Genomic DNA, 15,289 nt, shown 5'->3' on the forward strand with positions numbered 1-15,289 from the left:
TTTGGAGAGTGCTTGTGCCTCTTGTACTCTGACACCCCTGGTACCCTTGTCATGCCCAGTACCCCTGGCATACCTAGTATACCTGGTTTATCTGGAGCAAGGGAAGATTCAGAAGGTGGCACTAGAAGGTTAGTGGAAAATTTGTGTTTGCCCTGGATTCAGCGTGAACACAGAAGATGTGGCCAAAGCTCTGAAAAGTTATCTAGTCTATTGCTTCTCAAACTTTCATCTGAAGACCTGAATTTCACACACCAGAACCACCTCTCACCTCCAATGAGATCACAGTGTAATGATCCTGCATCTGAATTCCATCCCTCTTCCTTTTCCAGACCCACTTGTCTGCATGGGCTCAGCCCAGTGACCATTGCTCCTGATATGGAGACTGACTCATGGGGAAATTCCACAATTCGACCATGCTCTATGAAGATGGACATTCCTATCTGCCCCAAGCCGATCCAGAGACTGACCCCAGGGAGGCCAACTATGTGTTAGGATGCAGAGAGCTCAGGCAAGCTAACAGAGGCAGGAAAAACAGCACAAACGGGGTCTGCAAACCAAGTTGCCAGCTTATGGGAGGGCACCAGCAGTGCCTACACCCACACAGACCTAGGAGAAAGCTGGCTACCCCTCGCCTTCTGTACCCCTCCAGAACACAGTCTGTGTCCTAGGAACAGCATGCTCACAATAGTTGGCATCAAGAATATGGGGCAGAGAGAGGGAGGAGAGAGGAGAGAGGAGAGAGAGAGAGAGAGAGAGAGAGAGAGAGAGAGCGAGCTTGCATTTCTTCAGCTGGCAGGCATGGATGTTACATCAGGGTTGGATGCATCCACCTGGAGGAGGCAGCCTAGGGCAGTTTTGCAACTACCAACTTCAAAGGGTATCACTGTGAGGGGACAGCACATAGGCCTTTGATTTTCCTAGTTGGCAAGATAAGAAATGCTCCTTCTTGTGGGACACCTAGCAGGAGGCTGGGCCAGGAGGGGTGCACAGTCCTCTCTCCCTTCATGACCTGCAGGAAATGCTTGGTAAATTCCTGCCAGAACAACCAATTTTATACACTTCCATAAAAGCAGGCATTTGAGTGAACACAATGCCTCCCGCTGTGGCATGTGCTCTTTTGCACAAATTCGAGCTTGGGGCAGAGATGGAGCTCACAAAGCTAGAGCATACCACCTCGTCATCTCTTCTGGCATCTGAACACTCTCATTTTTTCCTAATTTCTCTCTCTCTCTCTCTCTCTCTCTCTCTCTCTCTCAATTCCTACTGATCTGCCTTTGTGCTCTCTCTCTCTCTCTTGAATGTGCAAGCACCCAGCCCATGCCTCTTGAACATGAATAAGGTTCCGAGTATTTGAGAGGAAGCCCTAATTAGAAATTGCTTTCTCAGACACCACAGACAATAGAAGAATACTCCGGCTAATAACGTCTTTTCCATAAAGCCCTTGACCAAGTGACTCTCTCTATTTTAATTGGGAGTCAAAAGCTCTTCAGAATAAATAAGGATCTCCAGAGAGGGATAAAGGATGCAGCTTTATCTTACAGAAATGTCGTGTTGGGAAGTCAAGCTGACAGCTTGTCGAAGAAGCAATCAGAGAGGCTGAGCTTGTGGGGGACCAGCTCTGGTCTCAGTCTGACCACTGAGAGATGACCAAGCTTCGACATGGACCCCCACCCCAGAGAGTAGACCAAAAGTATTGTTTAGGAGATGTCAGGGATTGCTGAGAACGGCTCTCATCAGTTAGAGGAAAGGGCAGAAATATGGGCAGTAATTGAAGGCATATTACTAGTCTATTCTGACAGGCATGCTTTTACCAACAAATGTCCCCATGGGGAAATAGACACAGCTGATCATGGAAACTGAGAAAGAGAAGCAAATGTGTTAAGTCTAAGCACTGGCACACAGAGTGTGACACACACAGGGGCCGCAGTGGGGCTTCTCTCTGGCTGGCCCCTCAGTGGCTCTGTGGCCACGGCTTTCTTGAAAAGGAGGGTAAAGGGTGTTTCCCAAGCTCCAGCCCTAGCTGGGCCTCTGAGTTGACTTCCCTGAGTGTGCACTGATGGATTGGAGAGGGAGGAGGTGGGTCCTAAATAAAACACAGCCCCTAGCCGAGCCCTAATCAGCTGCAGCTGCTGCAAGACGAGGCCTGACAGGCAAATTGCGTCGTGATGGGGCGTTCCTGGGGCCCTGCCACATGTGCTGCCCGTGTGGGGGTGGTGAGGCGGTCTATTATTAGGGACCGGCCTGAGATATGAGTGTGCAGAATTCATTCCTCGGATTAAAACCACGTGGGCACTGGGAGAGGCAGGGAGCCTGCATTTAGACTTCCTCTCAGCTTGCAGGATGTACCACATGTTAAGAGGGTCTTAGGCTACCTGTATACAAGTAATTTTCAATGCTTTTCATCTAAGTCTAAAAGCTGACCCATCCTTTAAAAGTATGTGCTCAGTAAGTCACCAGAAAGTGGCATGGAGCAGAGGATTGTTTAATTAGGGGTGCTGAGTCACTTTGGGGACCTGGAGGCTCTGTCTTTGACTAGGGTAAGGAGGGGATGTCCTGGGCTGCTGGTGGGCTTGGGTTGGGGAAAAATCCCCATTCCTGTTTTGCTTATTAGAGAGAATTATAAATCCAGTGGCTTTTCATCAAAAATAATTCCTTTGAAAAGATGTGAAAATGAAGCTGCAGTCTGGAAAGTAAGGTGTGCTGATGGTTGCATTTTAAACCTGGCACTGGGTCTTATGCAAAATTTATCAAGCAATTGGTTAGAAATCAGCTTGACCATTTGAGGCTCTGTGGAGGATATTTTGGTCTCCCATGGAAGCCCATCTGCTGGACGTCATTCGGGTTGTGCCTCCCAGCCCCTTGCAGCGTGGAGGATATTGTCCCTTTGGCCTCAAGTCAAGGGGTTTCATAGAAGCCCATGGAGAGCTGGCCCTTCCCACTCCCCACAGGAACAGGAACTTGAACTGGGACTCTGGCTGTGAGGGTGGGGAGGGAATCAGAGACCCCTGTGATGGCCTGAAAGACTTCTTAGCATCTACTGCAGCTCAGAATGCTGAGGCCCCTGGACAGCTTGGGGCCCTGGAAGAAGGTGGTGACCTCAGAGGCAGCTGAGCTCTGTCCAACCAAGAGAAGCTGGAGTTGCAGACAGCTGGAGCCACCTCCAGACCAGGGGTCCCCACCCCAAGCAGTGGGCAGAAGAGGCCCGGGCAAGGAGAAACACCTAGACAGGCCAGCTGTCCACACAGGACCTCGAGGAGAGAAAGACAAAGTCTCCCCTTTGATTCAAGTAAGTTGAGGACATATACATTATAAATTGAGACTATGTTCTGAAACTTGGTGACTTGAGAAAAACCAGAATACTTCCATCAAGTGTTTAAAGAATCACAAGAGAAGGAAAGGCCAGTCATGCTTACCACCCAGGGGCAGGGAAAGGAATCCCTCCACAGAAGACCTTCTACAGGAAGACAGAGAGAAAAGGGTATCTTCTGATTGTGCCGAGTGTCTGGACTGCACAAGGCACAGTGGTGAGGATTTTCTTACTAGCAACAAACAGTCTGATGCCAAATCAAAGAGCAGGAGGAGGATTTAGAAATAATTCTATGAACAATGCAGACTTACAATGGATTAAGAAAAAGACTTAAAATATGAAATGGTGCGATTCAATGGCCCCTAGAAAGTGATTGTCCAGGGGCCAGGCCACCACCTGGTGGAGACCTGGCCTGATCAGAGCTCAGGGCAGGCTGTTTGCTTTTGCCTCTTTATTCCCTAATTTGGAATATCCACTTCTTCATTTGGATGGGGAAAGTGCTTTGGAGTAATTTTTCTTGAAAAAGCAGTGTGTCCTCAATATTGAGTGTCCCAGCCTACTTATTCACTACTTATTCACTGGAGTCATATTGGCTCTTCAGATGACCCCTTCTAGGACACCTTGAGTGCAGATCACAGACCTGGGGCTGAGAGTCACTCTAGGGTCCCTAGGCAGCCACAGAAGGTGGCTCCAAAGCTCCTCAGGAGCCTGGTCCAGCCTGAGAACACTGTGGCCACAGGGAAATGGAAGCAATAAGAAAGAGAGAAAGAAAGAAAGAAAGAAAAGAAAGAAAGAAAGAAAGAAAGAAAGAAAGAAAGAAAGAAAGAAAGAAAGAAAGAAAGAGGGAGGGAGGGAGGGAGGGAGGGAGGAAATGGGGGAGGAAGGAGGGAAAGAGAGTGAACTGAATCCTTAATGTGAAGACCAGACTCCAGGAAAGTGAGAGGCAGAGGCTGAACCTCTGGGCCCTGGCTGGCATCTGCAGGTTCAGAAGGCCTGGACAGCAGCTGGACACCATGGCAACCACCAGCCTCTGGAGGGAACCACTGATGCCCTCGTGCAGACTCCTGAGTGTTCTCATCAAGGAGAAGCTGCTTTGCAGGGATGTGGGTTGCGCATATTTAGACTCCTTCCCTGATATTCCACATGGCTCATGAATAAGGCAGGAGGCAGGTGGATCACAGAGATCCCTTTCTTCTGCTTCTTGCTTCTTGCAAGGACTGGTCTGGGTTTCTAGTAGTACTGAGGAGAAGCTGTGGGGACTTCCGAGAGGGATGCACACCCATTTGTGAGGCCCCAGACATCCACTCACTGCTGTGCTTCTACTGGGGACACAAAAGGAAGCCACACTGGTCCTGCTGTAGCCGGCCATCCTGGGTCACTTCACTGAACTTTCCAGGTGCACTAAAGTCATTTGTAGTCTGGGGATAGTTTCATCTAACCACACTGTGGTTTGAATTCAGTGAAGTTACATAGAAGGCACCAAGTGGAATTCCAGTCAGAGCTGTGTCCCTGGGTCCCCACACCTCTATAAAGTGGGCTGTGATACTCAGGCATGTGAGGAGAATGAGGTGCAGGAACACAGGGAGGAGTGGGTGGCAGGAGGGTCAGACACCTGGACAGAGTCACTTTTCTGTGAGGCTCCCCAGCCCCCAGACAGGGAATAAGCCTGTTCCTAGATATCTGCACCTGGACAGGTAGGTAAGATAAAGACCAGGCTACATCCATGGCCTTTTACAATAGCGTTTAAAACCCTTCATTTTCCCTCTGCAGCAAAGTGTTTGCTCCAAGCCTTTCCTCTGCCCAAATCTGTGAAGATCTAGTTGCACCTTGGAACTTTCAGCACCAAGGCGCCAAGTGAACTGCCATGAACAACAAGATATGCACAACACCCACCAGGCATGCATGTGCTCTCTCTGAGCACTGGTGCAGGTGAGCATATTACCTGTGAAGTGGGGATATTCAGACACCAGCTTCTTCTGCATGTTTCCAGCAGACTCCAAATGAGAGCAGGCTCTGCTGTGACCCTGGGCTTCTGGCCTCCTCCATGTTGGGTTCTCAAAGGTCCTTAGAAATAGTCTCATTCAGGTATTTTTCAAGTGGTAAAAGCAATTGAATACTTTCTTCAAGTGAACTTTTATGCAGAAGTCCATGACAGAAAACCCACATGCTATGGCTTAAATGCATCCCTCCAAAGTTCATACATTGGGAATTTAACCCCCAAATTCAGGTGTTGGTTCTGTTGGGAGGAGATGAGACCTTGGAGAGACATTAGGATTGGATGAGGTCACAAGGCTGGGGCCCTGTGACAGCAGAGCCACTTGATAAGAAGAGAGCACTACTCCATCTCCCCATGGGGTATCCTCTGCTGAGTTACCTTACAGCAAGGAGGCCAGTGCCATTCCCTTAGACTTCTCAGACTCCAGAACCATGAGCCAAGAAAATCTCTTTCTTTATAAAGTACCCAGTATGTGGTCCTCAGTTACAGCAACAGAAAACAGATTGAAACACCATGTAAGAGCAAAATATCCTTCTCAAAGCCAGGTCAGAGGATGCTCTTGGATTTGCCCCCTTGGTACCTAGGTGCAAACTTTCCTGTTTCTCACAGCACATTTTGAAGTCACTGTGTGGGCTTAAGCTACTTGTGAGACAGAGAAGACTGGGGCCCAGGGAAACTGAGCTGGTGGCCACACAGCACCCTACCTCTTAGCCCACAGCTTTGATGATGTATCTGTCTCCACAACACAGGGCTAAGACTTTACCCTGAAGTCATCACTGCAGACAAATTCAGGAGACAACGCATAGATCTTGTTCAGGGCCTTAAGCTGTGGTCCAATCTTGCAGAATGCCAAAATATGCTTCAGTTGCCTGATTAGTGGGGAAATAAAAATTAGGGAGGAAAAAAATTGCCTATCAGTTATCTTTTACTGCATGGTAAACTACTCCAAAATTTAGTGGCTGAAAACAATGCTGAATTATTTTGCTCAATTCTGTGGATCACTGTGGCAATTTTCCTGCTGACCCAGCATATATCTGGCTAAAGATGTTTGCATTTTCTCTTGTCCTCTTACATAGAGGAAAGTCGTCGAATTTAGGCAACTTACTATGCAAGCAAACACCTCGAAATGTTTCAACAGGTTCATCCAGGCAAATTTGAAGAGTATTCTAGAATTACTTGTCTTCATTTATTTAGCAAACATTTGTTAGAGTCAGGAAGGCCAGGAGCTTTTCAGGAGAAATCCTGTGAGTACAGAGTCTGGAAAGATATGCATGGGGCACTTTCAGAAGCACTGGAGGGAGGCTGAGTACCCGGAGGGACAGAGCATCAAGGGGAAGCACTGGGTGGAGCAAGGCTTGACTTGACAGATACTAGAAGTTGTCCCCACTGACATTTCTTAAGAATAGGTCACCAGTCAAGGAAATGGGTCATCACTGAAGATGAAGGGAAGAGAAAACTGACCAAGCATCAGTGCACCTGATGTCCAGGAGCCAGGGGCAGGGGTGTGTGCATGCAGGTGTATGGTGGGAGGGGCTGGTAGTCCAGTGCTGGGCTACTCTGCAAAGGTGGGCTCAAAAGAATTAGGGCCTAGGGCCGGGGATTTAGCTTGGTGGCACCATGCCTGCCTCGCAAGTGCAAGGTCCTGAGTTTGATCCCAGGTACAAAAAATAGAAGAATTAGGGTCTCAGTTTTACTCACATAATATGAATTTAAGGAAGCTTCCAAGTGAGGTGGAGTGATTCCATGATAACTGATAAGATCAGCCTATTCCCAGCTCTATACTTGGTCATCCTTAGACATAGCCTCTATTTCTCAGATTTCCCTTGTCCTTAGGCATGACCTTCATTCTCAAGGCTCCCTTATCTTCAGCCATGCCCGTGTCCTCAAGTATTCCTCTTCATCTCAAATGCCTGCTGTGCTGCTCACTATCACAGCTGCATTCCAGAATCAAAAACAAAAACCAATCAAAAAGGAGCCATCGGAAGGTATGGAAGTCTTCCCCCTGGTGTCTGTACATGTCACTGGCTAGAGCTGGTCACCTGTCTATCATGGGAGGTGAAAAGTCTCATTTTATAATTTGCAATACTAACACAAGGAGTTAAATCACACTTCTGCTAAAAAGAAGGGTGTAAAGCATGCTGGGTAAGCAACCAGCCGTTTCTTGACAGGAGACTTGGGAGGAGACTGAGGGGAGCGAGCACAGGAGGATGTTGAGAGCAAACTTCCTTCCCTTTGTCTTTACCTGGAGACCCACCCAGGGCAAATGCAGACTGTCTTCACGCGGAGATATCACCTGCAGGTGCATGGGTTGCCCTTGGATACTGCTGTAACAAGATTTCTTTTCTCCAAAGACAGAAAGGCTGGATTGTGGTAAGTGCCATGTTTTTGAGTTATAGTTTTATAGGTCATCATTAGCTCTTTGCTTTTTACAGAAGGCTTGTGTGGGACCCATTCCCCAGAGAACGGGCCCATGGCTATTCTTACAGAGCTCCTAGGGACACCAAGAGTGGAAAAGCCCCATTCCGTGCCTATGTTTTTGCTGCATGCTCTAATTAATTAAAATGACACAAGATTACTTTGCAAGGCCCATAAAACGCATCCTTCCTCGCTTCATCATAACACAGAAGCAAGCCAAGAAATCAGGGTTAATTTGTCTTCATTTGGTTCATTGTCTTTTGAAGTTGTTCCTGAACCATCAGCTCCTGTAAAGTATTGTAAAAGTTCGCTGTGCTTAAATTTTGGCATTGTTTAGGGGGTGGAAAATAAAATCCCAAAATGTGCTGACCATACTAACAAAGAAAAATAAATGTGATAGATGAGGGGAAACTTCACTTGGGTTCTTTTCCAGGCAGTTCATCCAAGTTCATGATTGTTGTTGACTTTAGTCGTGTACAATGATGGAGGTGAGGAGACTGGCTGGCTCATATTTCAACTTTATCTGTGTAAATCTTGTCTTTTGAAAATGGAACAAGTCAAGCAAAAGCCTCATGCTGGGGAGTTGAGTGGCAGAGAGTTTTGAACCACTTAGAGCTGGAGGTCTGTGTCCATGCAGGCCAGAGCTTCCAGGCCAACGAGCTCTGAGGTCTCAGCCCAGCTGGGTGTCTTGCTGCCGTTTCTGAAGTGGCTCATGTTCCACAAGACAGAGTGAGCCAGGAGATGCCACCATTCAGGGAACCTTCTGAGGGCCAACAATATGATAACAACTCCCCAGGGGCAGGCACACGGAGGCAAGACTGGGCACCTCTCTCCCTGCTTTTCCAAGAGGAATAAATAACTCTTTATCCAAACCCAAGGCTGATGTTTATCTTTTAGCTTGTGTAAACATGGAAAGAACAACAACAGCTTCCTGCTCTGTTGAGAAATTTGAAGCTTAAAACAATGAGCTGGCATTTGTGAGGGATAAATGTGTCAGTCTGAGACCCTCCTAGGAAGTGTGGCTGGAATTTGAATTCTGGGCCAGGACTGCTCCAAAATGTAGTGGGCACATAGAAAACTGGAGGTGCACTAAGGGCGACAGTCAGAAGAGGATAGGCTTGGGACTTCCAGATTTCAAGAGAAGGGGGTAGGCCAGGCCATGCAGGGTGACACAGGAAGCACCAGTGTGGGTCAGAAGGCAGTGGGTGCTGGAGGGAAATGTGGGCAAGAGCATATATGGTCTGCCGGAAAGGACAGAAGAGGTGGGGCAAGCAGGTTTAGGATTGGCTAGCAAGACTTCTGACTTCACCAGGCTCTAGGGAGCAGGGGCTTTATCTTGCTATCTGGTGCCTAGCCCTGGAGCAATAAAGGTCGTGGAAGTATGGCCCAAAGTATGAGAGTCCAATAAGGTAGGTGACAGGGTCTTGGCTCTAGACTGGTTGGTTTGTATTTAAAAGGCATGTTTTCAGAAGGGGATTTGTTTACTGTCCACAAATTGGCCAACAACTGGAAACAACTGCCCCTCTAAAGCCAGCACATCCCAGGTGTCAAAGCGTCAAAATGTAGACAATAAAAGATATGGCTAATATAGTCTGCCCTGGGCTGATGAGGCAGGCAAGCTGCCTGGTGGGGCTGTCTATTGGGACAGAAACAGAGTGCTGCATAGAGTCTGCAGGCCCTGCTGAGGACAGAGGTCCAGCTGCTCCTCCTGCAGTACAAGGCCCCGATGCAGGGCCCAAGGGTTCAGCAAGAACAGTTCTCCATGGACAGTGGAGGTGTCTCTCCATAGTGTGTGTGGCCATTCTATGGAGTCACATCCTTGAATCCTGGATTAGCCTATCTGGCCAGCCGCACTCCCCAGCAATAGCAATAGCAATACCAAACAAGTGCCCACCCCAACTGTCCCAGCCTCCTTTTCCATGGACCCTGGAAGTGGACAGGCAAGGGGTGCAGGCCTCATCCTGCTTTGGTCCCCACATGCTGGGCATCCCCTCTGGGGCTCTGTCCCTGGCCCATCTTCCCTATTTCCTGGGCCAGTGCCCCCCTCCTGGCTTTCTGCACCCCCCGGGTTCCCAGAAGGCTGGCTCTGGGTGTTTCCCCGAGAGGCTGGCCTGCTTCTGATGACTTTCCCAAAAGTGAGACAAAGAGAAGCAATGAAGTACTCTTTCACATCCAATTATTCTCATGAAAAAGAAAATTCCAAAATAGAACTCTGAGAAAAGCTAGTATATCTAACCGCTATGTTTAAAATACCCAAGTGAACAAGTTGTGGGAAAAAAAAATCATCTTCAAGGTGTAAGTAAGGAGGAAGGTTAAGTATGATTCTGTTTGATGAAGATCCTCCAGCACAGCCCAAGTGACACCAGGGAGACTAGAGACAGGTGAGTGTTGGTGGTCCCAAAGATTTTCCTTGAGAAACTGGAGCTGAATTCACCCTGCCTTCAGTATTCCTCTACTGTGTTCCAAGATAAGACCTCACACAAACCCTCTAAAGTGGCTTCACATAGAAACTCTTTTTCATATAAGAATTAGAAACAAAATAAATTTCTCATAAATAAATAAAATGGTAAAATAAAAAGAGAGATGGAGGGCTGGGGATTTAGCTCAGTGGTTCTGCCTCTTGCCTTGCAAGCACAAGGTCCCAAGATGATCCCAGGTACCAAAAAAGAAAAAGAGAGATGGTAGGAAACAAAAAGGCAGACTTTTTGGAGATCTGGAAGGGGATCAGGGAGGGGAGGGAAGGGGGTAAAGGGATAAAAATGATATATACATGTACCAATTCCCCTGAATGAATGTAAATAGTATGTATTCAAACACACAATACTAATAATAAAATAGCTAGGTTTCAGTGGAACTGAAGAAAGGATACAGAAATATAGCTAGACCCCCAAAATAGAAACAAATGTTCTAAAGATTACATCATTTTAAAGACTTCCAGCAACTCCTCATTTACTGGATCCGGTGGATTCCTGCCACGATCCCCTGCAGTAGAATCCAACCCTCAAACCCACCAAACCACTCAATAGGGTCTATTACCCACTGTTCCCTGTAGCATTAAGAAATCTGTCTGTCAACACATATGGGTTCCTGCTGATTTTTAAGCTGCTGGTTCCTGCTAGTCTTTAGATTTTAACTTTGATTATAAATGTTATATATGTGTATATGGAAAATACAAAATCTAATTAAAGCAAAATTATAGTCATTTCACAAGCAATCTCAGTTACTTTCAGGTTTTTTTATGTTGATCTAATTTGGCTGAATATACTTTCTAATTTTCTTTTTAAGTAGGAAACATCTCTAACCCAACCAAAACAGAAAATGAAACACTAGACCCTGGTACACCTACTGCCAAGATATGATACATAAAAGCATTTTGTTGCTATTTTTCTAGACCCTAGGAAAAAAAGGAAGAAATAAGATATTAGAAATTAAGATTAGAATCCTGTCATCATTTGCCTGTCCTTCCTCTCACTGGTGAGGTAAACCCTGGGTTAAATTAGGGCTATACATGATTGTAAGCAATCATTTTAATGCATGAATCTAAAAATAAGTATATCAAAAATAAGTTAGCTTTGGGTACTTTTAAAATTATATGTCATTGATATTATGCATTATGCATTAGTGTATATTTTTTCCTTGAATTATTATATTTTTGCTACTGACCTATGTTCATATATGCAGATCTAGTTCATTTCTTTTAACTGCTTTTTAAATTTCATTATGTGAATAAACCATTCATAGTCATCTACTACCTCATGGCATGATTGTGATTGACCACAAATAGGACAGTGGCCCCATAAGTTTATGGGACCTACCGACATCTTAGCCAACTCTGTTTGTGCAAGAGCCTCTACGTGTCTGCACAACAACTAAACTACCTAATGATGCATCTCTCGGAGCATATACCATCTTCAAGACACACGTGACTGTATTTGTTCATTCTTGTACTGAAATACAGTTTGTTTCCGAAATTTTCACTGTTATACACAATACTGAAAAATCATTTTCCCTGTGTTGCCCAGTGCTCACCAGGAAGTAGGATTTCTGGTCACAGGTTGTATTAGCTTTCCATTGCCGGGACAAAATACTTGACACCCACAACTTAAAGGAGGAGAGTTTTATTTTGGCTCATAGTTTCAGAGGTTTCAGTCCATAGTCAGCTGGCTCCTAGGAAGGAACAACATGACAGGAGGGCTGTTCAATACATGGAATTAATAAATCAGAGAGCAAAGGAGGAGCCCAAGAAGAGTGGCCAGAGACCAAATATAGTCCCTAAGACCATGCTCCCACATCCACTTCCTCCACCTCACTTCACAATAGCCCATTTCGCTATGAAGTCATCAGTGGGTCAATCCACTGATGGAGTTAGTGCCCGCACTGGGCAATCAAGTCAAGTTGAACATTAAAATTAACCACCACACAGGTTATGTGTGTCTTCACATGTAATTCTATTGGCAAATTCCTTCCCTAAGTGGTGTGGAATGAGGGGAAGACTAACCCCCTGCTACTCTTAGAAGTGCCCCCTGCTATCTGGGTTTATCTTCAATGGAGTCATGACCACCCCACTCCAGCCCGCTTACCTCTGGAACATAGTTCACACAGCAGCTGCCTGATTTCTTGCTCCAGGTGTGGCCAAGATGGCAGCACTCCAGTGGAGCTGTGCCTGTTCCAGGGACATTCCTGGAGAGGCAGTCCTTCCCTGCTTCTGCCAGCACTCTTATCTGCAAGAAATCTCTCTCTACTTAAAATACTTGATTGATTTCTGGTTCCTACCCTGAGGACTGACCTCCACACTCCCAATGTCAAAGAGTATCTGTTTTTCCTTGGTATTAATGGACTATTTTTTGCCAATCAGATAGGTGGAAAAATGATATTTAAGGGCTATTTTGATTTGCATTATGCTGGCCATCTTGTCATCTTTATCAACCATTTGGGCTTTTTCCTTTTTAATATATAAACTCACATCCTTTTCTTATTGTATTAGGCTAATTAACTCTACATGGTACAATACAGAACTCCAAATCTTCGTGGCTTAACATAAGAAAGGTTAATATTTGTTTTCTGCATATCTAATGTGAATCCTCTCCTATACAGGCTCTGTCTGGGTTGGGCTTTTTGTATTGAGTGACTCAACCATCAAAAGGCTTTTGCCTTCATTCATGGAAGCAGAAGAAAAAGATAAAACATGGAAATGATGTGACAATTTCAAGAGCTGGAACTGGAGGACGACTAGGCTGCCCTGATCCCCTAGGCCAGAAGTCAGTCATGTAATCAACCTAACTTCAAGAGTCTAGTAATCTCTGTAAATCCTACTCTATTGGTCGGGTAATAGCAGATCTTACCCACCCCACCAGCTATGCAAAGAGCATACTCATACCCCCTAAGGAGACTGTATGAAATGTCATCAAGTATCTGCATTCAGTTCAAAGTGCAGAATGTCCAGGGAATGGATGGCCTTCTCCATCAGGACCAGTTGGGAAACCTCACTGTAGAGTAAAAAATTAAAGCATCTGCTCCTTCTCACAGATCCTATGAACAACAGCATAGCAGGGCTGTACATGTGCAATATAAACCAGGGGAGGAGTAGAGTCACCTTGCCATTGTTGGTTCAATATTCTAATAAGTTCCACTAGATACAATAGATTCCATTATTTTCTTTTTTGTTGTTGTTAAATTCTTTTATTGGTACATTTTAGGTATACAACACACTTACATACCTCATTGGGAATTGTATCTTTATATAATGCATCTTGGTTCTTATTTTTTCCCCATTCCTAGCCCTCCCTTCACCCCCTCCACCCTTCCCTATTTACAAAGACTTTATTTCCATTTTTTCCATTTCTCCTCATTTTTTCCTTTCCCCTGCCCCTCCCACTACCCCTACCCCTTTGGACCTTTTCTTCCTATTTTACATTATCGATTATTCATTCTAATCATTGGTACATTTTAAGTATACAATATAATGACATTCATCATTGGAAATTTGCACCTTTACATAGTCTCTCTTGGTTCTTATTTTTCACCCTTGCCCAGCCATCCCTTCAATCCCTCCATTCCACCCTATTTACAAAGATTTTGTTCCTATTTTTCCATTTTCTCATATTAATCCCATTCCCTTCTATAAGTTCCCCTAGCTCTCCCACTTCCTTCCCCTTTGCCCCTTTTCTTCCTATTTCACATTACCTATTATGCATTTTAGCCCTTATTTACACTTTCAGTTTCTTACACCAGAGAAACTATTCAGTAGTTACACATGGGTGTCCTATTTATTTCATTTAAGAGTATCACCTCAATGTGCATCCACTTAGCTATAAATGTCTCTAATTTCTCATTTTTTATGGCTGAGTAGTACTCCATTTTATTAAAAAAACACATTTTCTTTATCCAGTCTCCAGTTGCTGGGCATTTGGGCTGTTTCCAAGTTTTAGCTATTACAAACTGTGCTGCTAGGAACATGGGTGCACATATATCACTGTGGTATGATTCTTTTAATTCTTTGGGGAAGATCCCCAGCAGTGGAATAGCGGGGTCAAATGGGACTTCCCGTCCTAGTTCTTTGCGGTATCTCCATACTGATTTCCACAGTGCTTGCACCAGTCTACACTCCCACCAGCAGTGGAGCAAGGTTCCTCTTTCCCCACAGCCCCGCCAGCGTTTGTTATTGGTTGATTTCATGATAGCAGCCATTCTTTCTGGAGTGAGGTAGAATCTCAGCATTGTTTTCATTTGCATCTCTCAAATGACCAGTGATGTTGAACATTTTTTCATGTATTTATTTACTATTTCTACTTCTTTGTCTGAGCAATGTCTGTTCATTTCAGATGCCCATTTTTGGATTGGGTCTTTAAATTTGGGAGGTCTGATCTTTTTAAGTTCTTTATAGATTCGAGATAGTAGACCTTTGTCTGAGGAAGAGCAGGTGAAGATTTTTTCCCACATTGTGGGTTGTCTCTTCACACTGCTGGTGGTTTCTCTTGCTGTGCAGAAGCCTTTTAATAAGAAGAGATCCCACTTGTTGATTGTTTGTGCTAGTTCACAGGCAACTGAGGTTTTTTTCATAAAATCTTTTCCTACACCAATGTCTTCAAGAGTTCTACCTAACCTCTGTTCCAACTGGTTCAGTGTTTCTGTTTTAATATTTAGATCTTTAGTCCATTTTGATTTTAGTTTAGTGCATGGTGAGAGATATAGGTCTAGTTTTAATCTTTGGCAAGTTGAAGCCCAATTTTTCCAGCACCATTTATTAAAGAGGCTATCTTTCCTCCAGTGAGGGTCTTTGGCTCCTTTATCGAAGATGAGATGGCTGAGTGTGCCTGGAGTTGTTTCTGCATCTTCTAATCTGTTCCACTGGTCCTCAGGCCTGTTTCTTTGCCAGTACCATGCTATTTTATCACAGTAGCTTTGTAGTATAGTTGCAGGTTGGGGATTGTGATACCCCCTGCCATGTCTCTGTTACCTAGAATTGCTTTTGCTATTCTGGGTCTCTTCTTGTTCCAAATGAATTTTCAGATTGTTTTCTCAAAGTCCATGAAGTATGCTGCTGGGATCTCAATTGGAATTGCATTAAATCT

General features: G+C 45.1%; 1 protein-coding gene across 4 annotated transcripts in view; it reads left to right on the forward strand.

Moving 5' to 3' along the window:
* The first annotated feature begins 2,298 nt into the window (after positions 1–2,298).
* Positions 2,299–15,289, forward strand: part of LOC147829423 (uncharacterized) — a 30,023-nt gene continuing 17,032 nt past the window's right edge. The window contains exons 1-5 of one of the 4 annotated variants that reach the window (XM_087206337.1): positions 2,299–2,537; positions 5,078–5,236; positions 7,137–7,288; positions 7,552–7,673; positions 8,356–10,342. In XM_087206337.1, coding sequence (XP_087062463.1) covers positions 5,172–5,236; positions 7,137–7,288; positions 7,552–7,673; positions 8,356–8,451 — 435 coding nt within the window. In that variant the 5' untranslated portion in view covers positions 2,299–2,537; positions 5,078–5,171 and the 3' untranslated portion in view covers positions 8,452–10,342. Of the gene's footprint in view, positions 2,538–5,077; positions 5,237–7,119; positions 7,289–7,551; positions 7,674–8,355; positions 10,343–15,289 lie in introns of those variants that run through there. The other 3 variants (XR_015449223.1, XM_087206338.1, XR_015449224.1) reach the window with 3 other exon arrangements.

The sequence above is a fragment of the Heterocephalus glaber genome, unplaced genomic scaffold, assembly GCF_053883595.1.
Source record: "Heterocephalus glaber isolate CG9 unplaced genomic scaffold, H.glaber_assembly_v1.0 deba00000621, whole genome shotgun sequence".
In the NCBI taxonomy this organism is placed as follows: Eukaryota; Metazoa; Chordata; class Mammalia; order Rodentia; family Bathyergidae; genus Heterocephalus; species Heterocephalus glaber.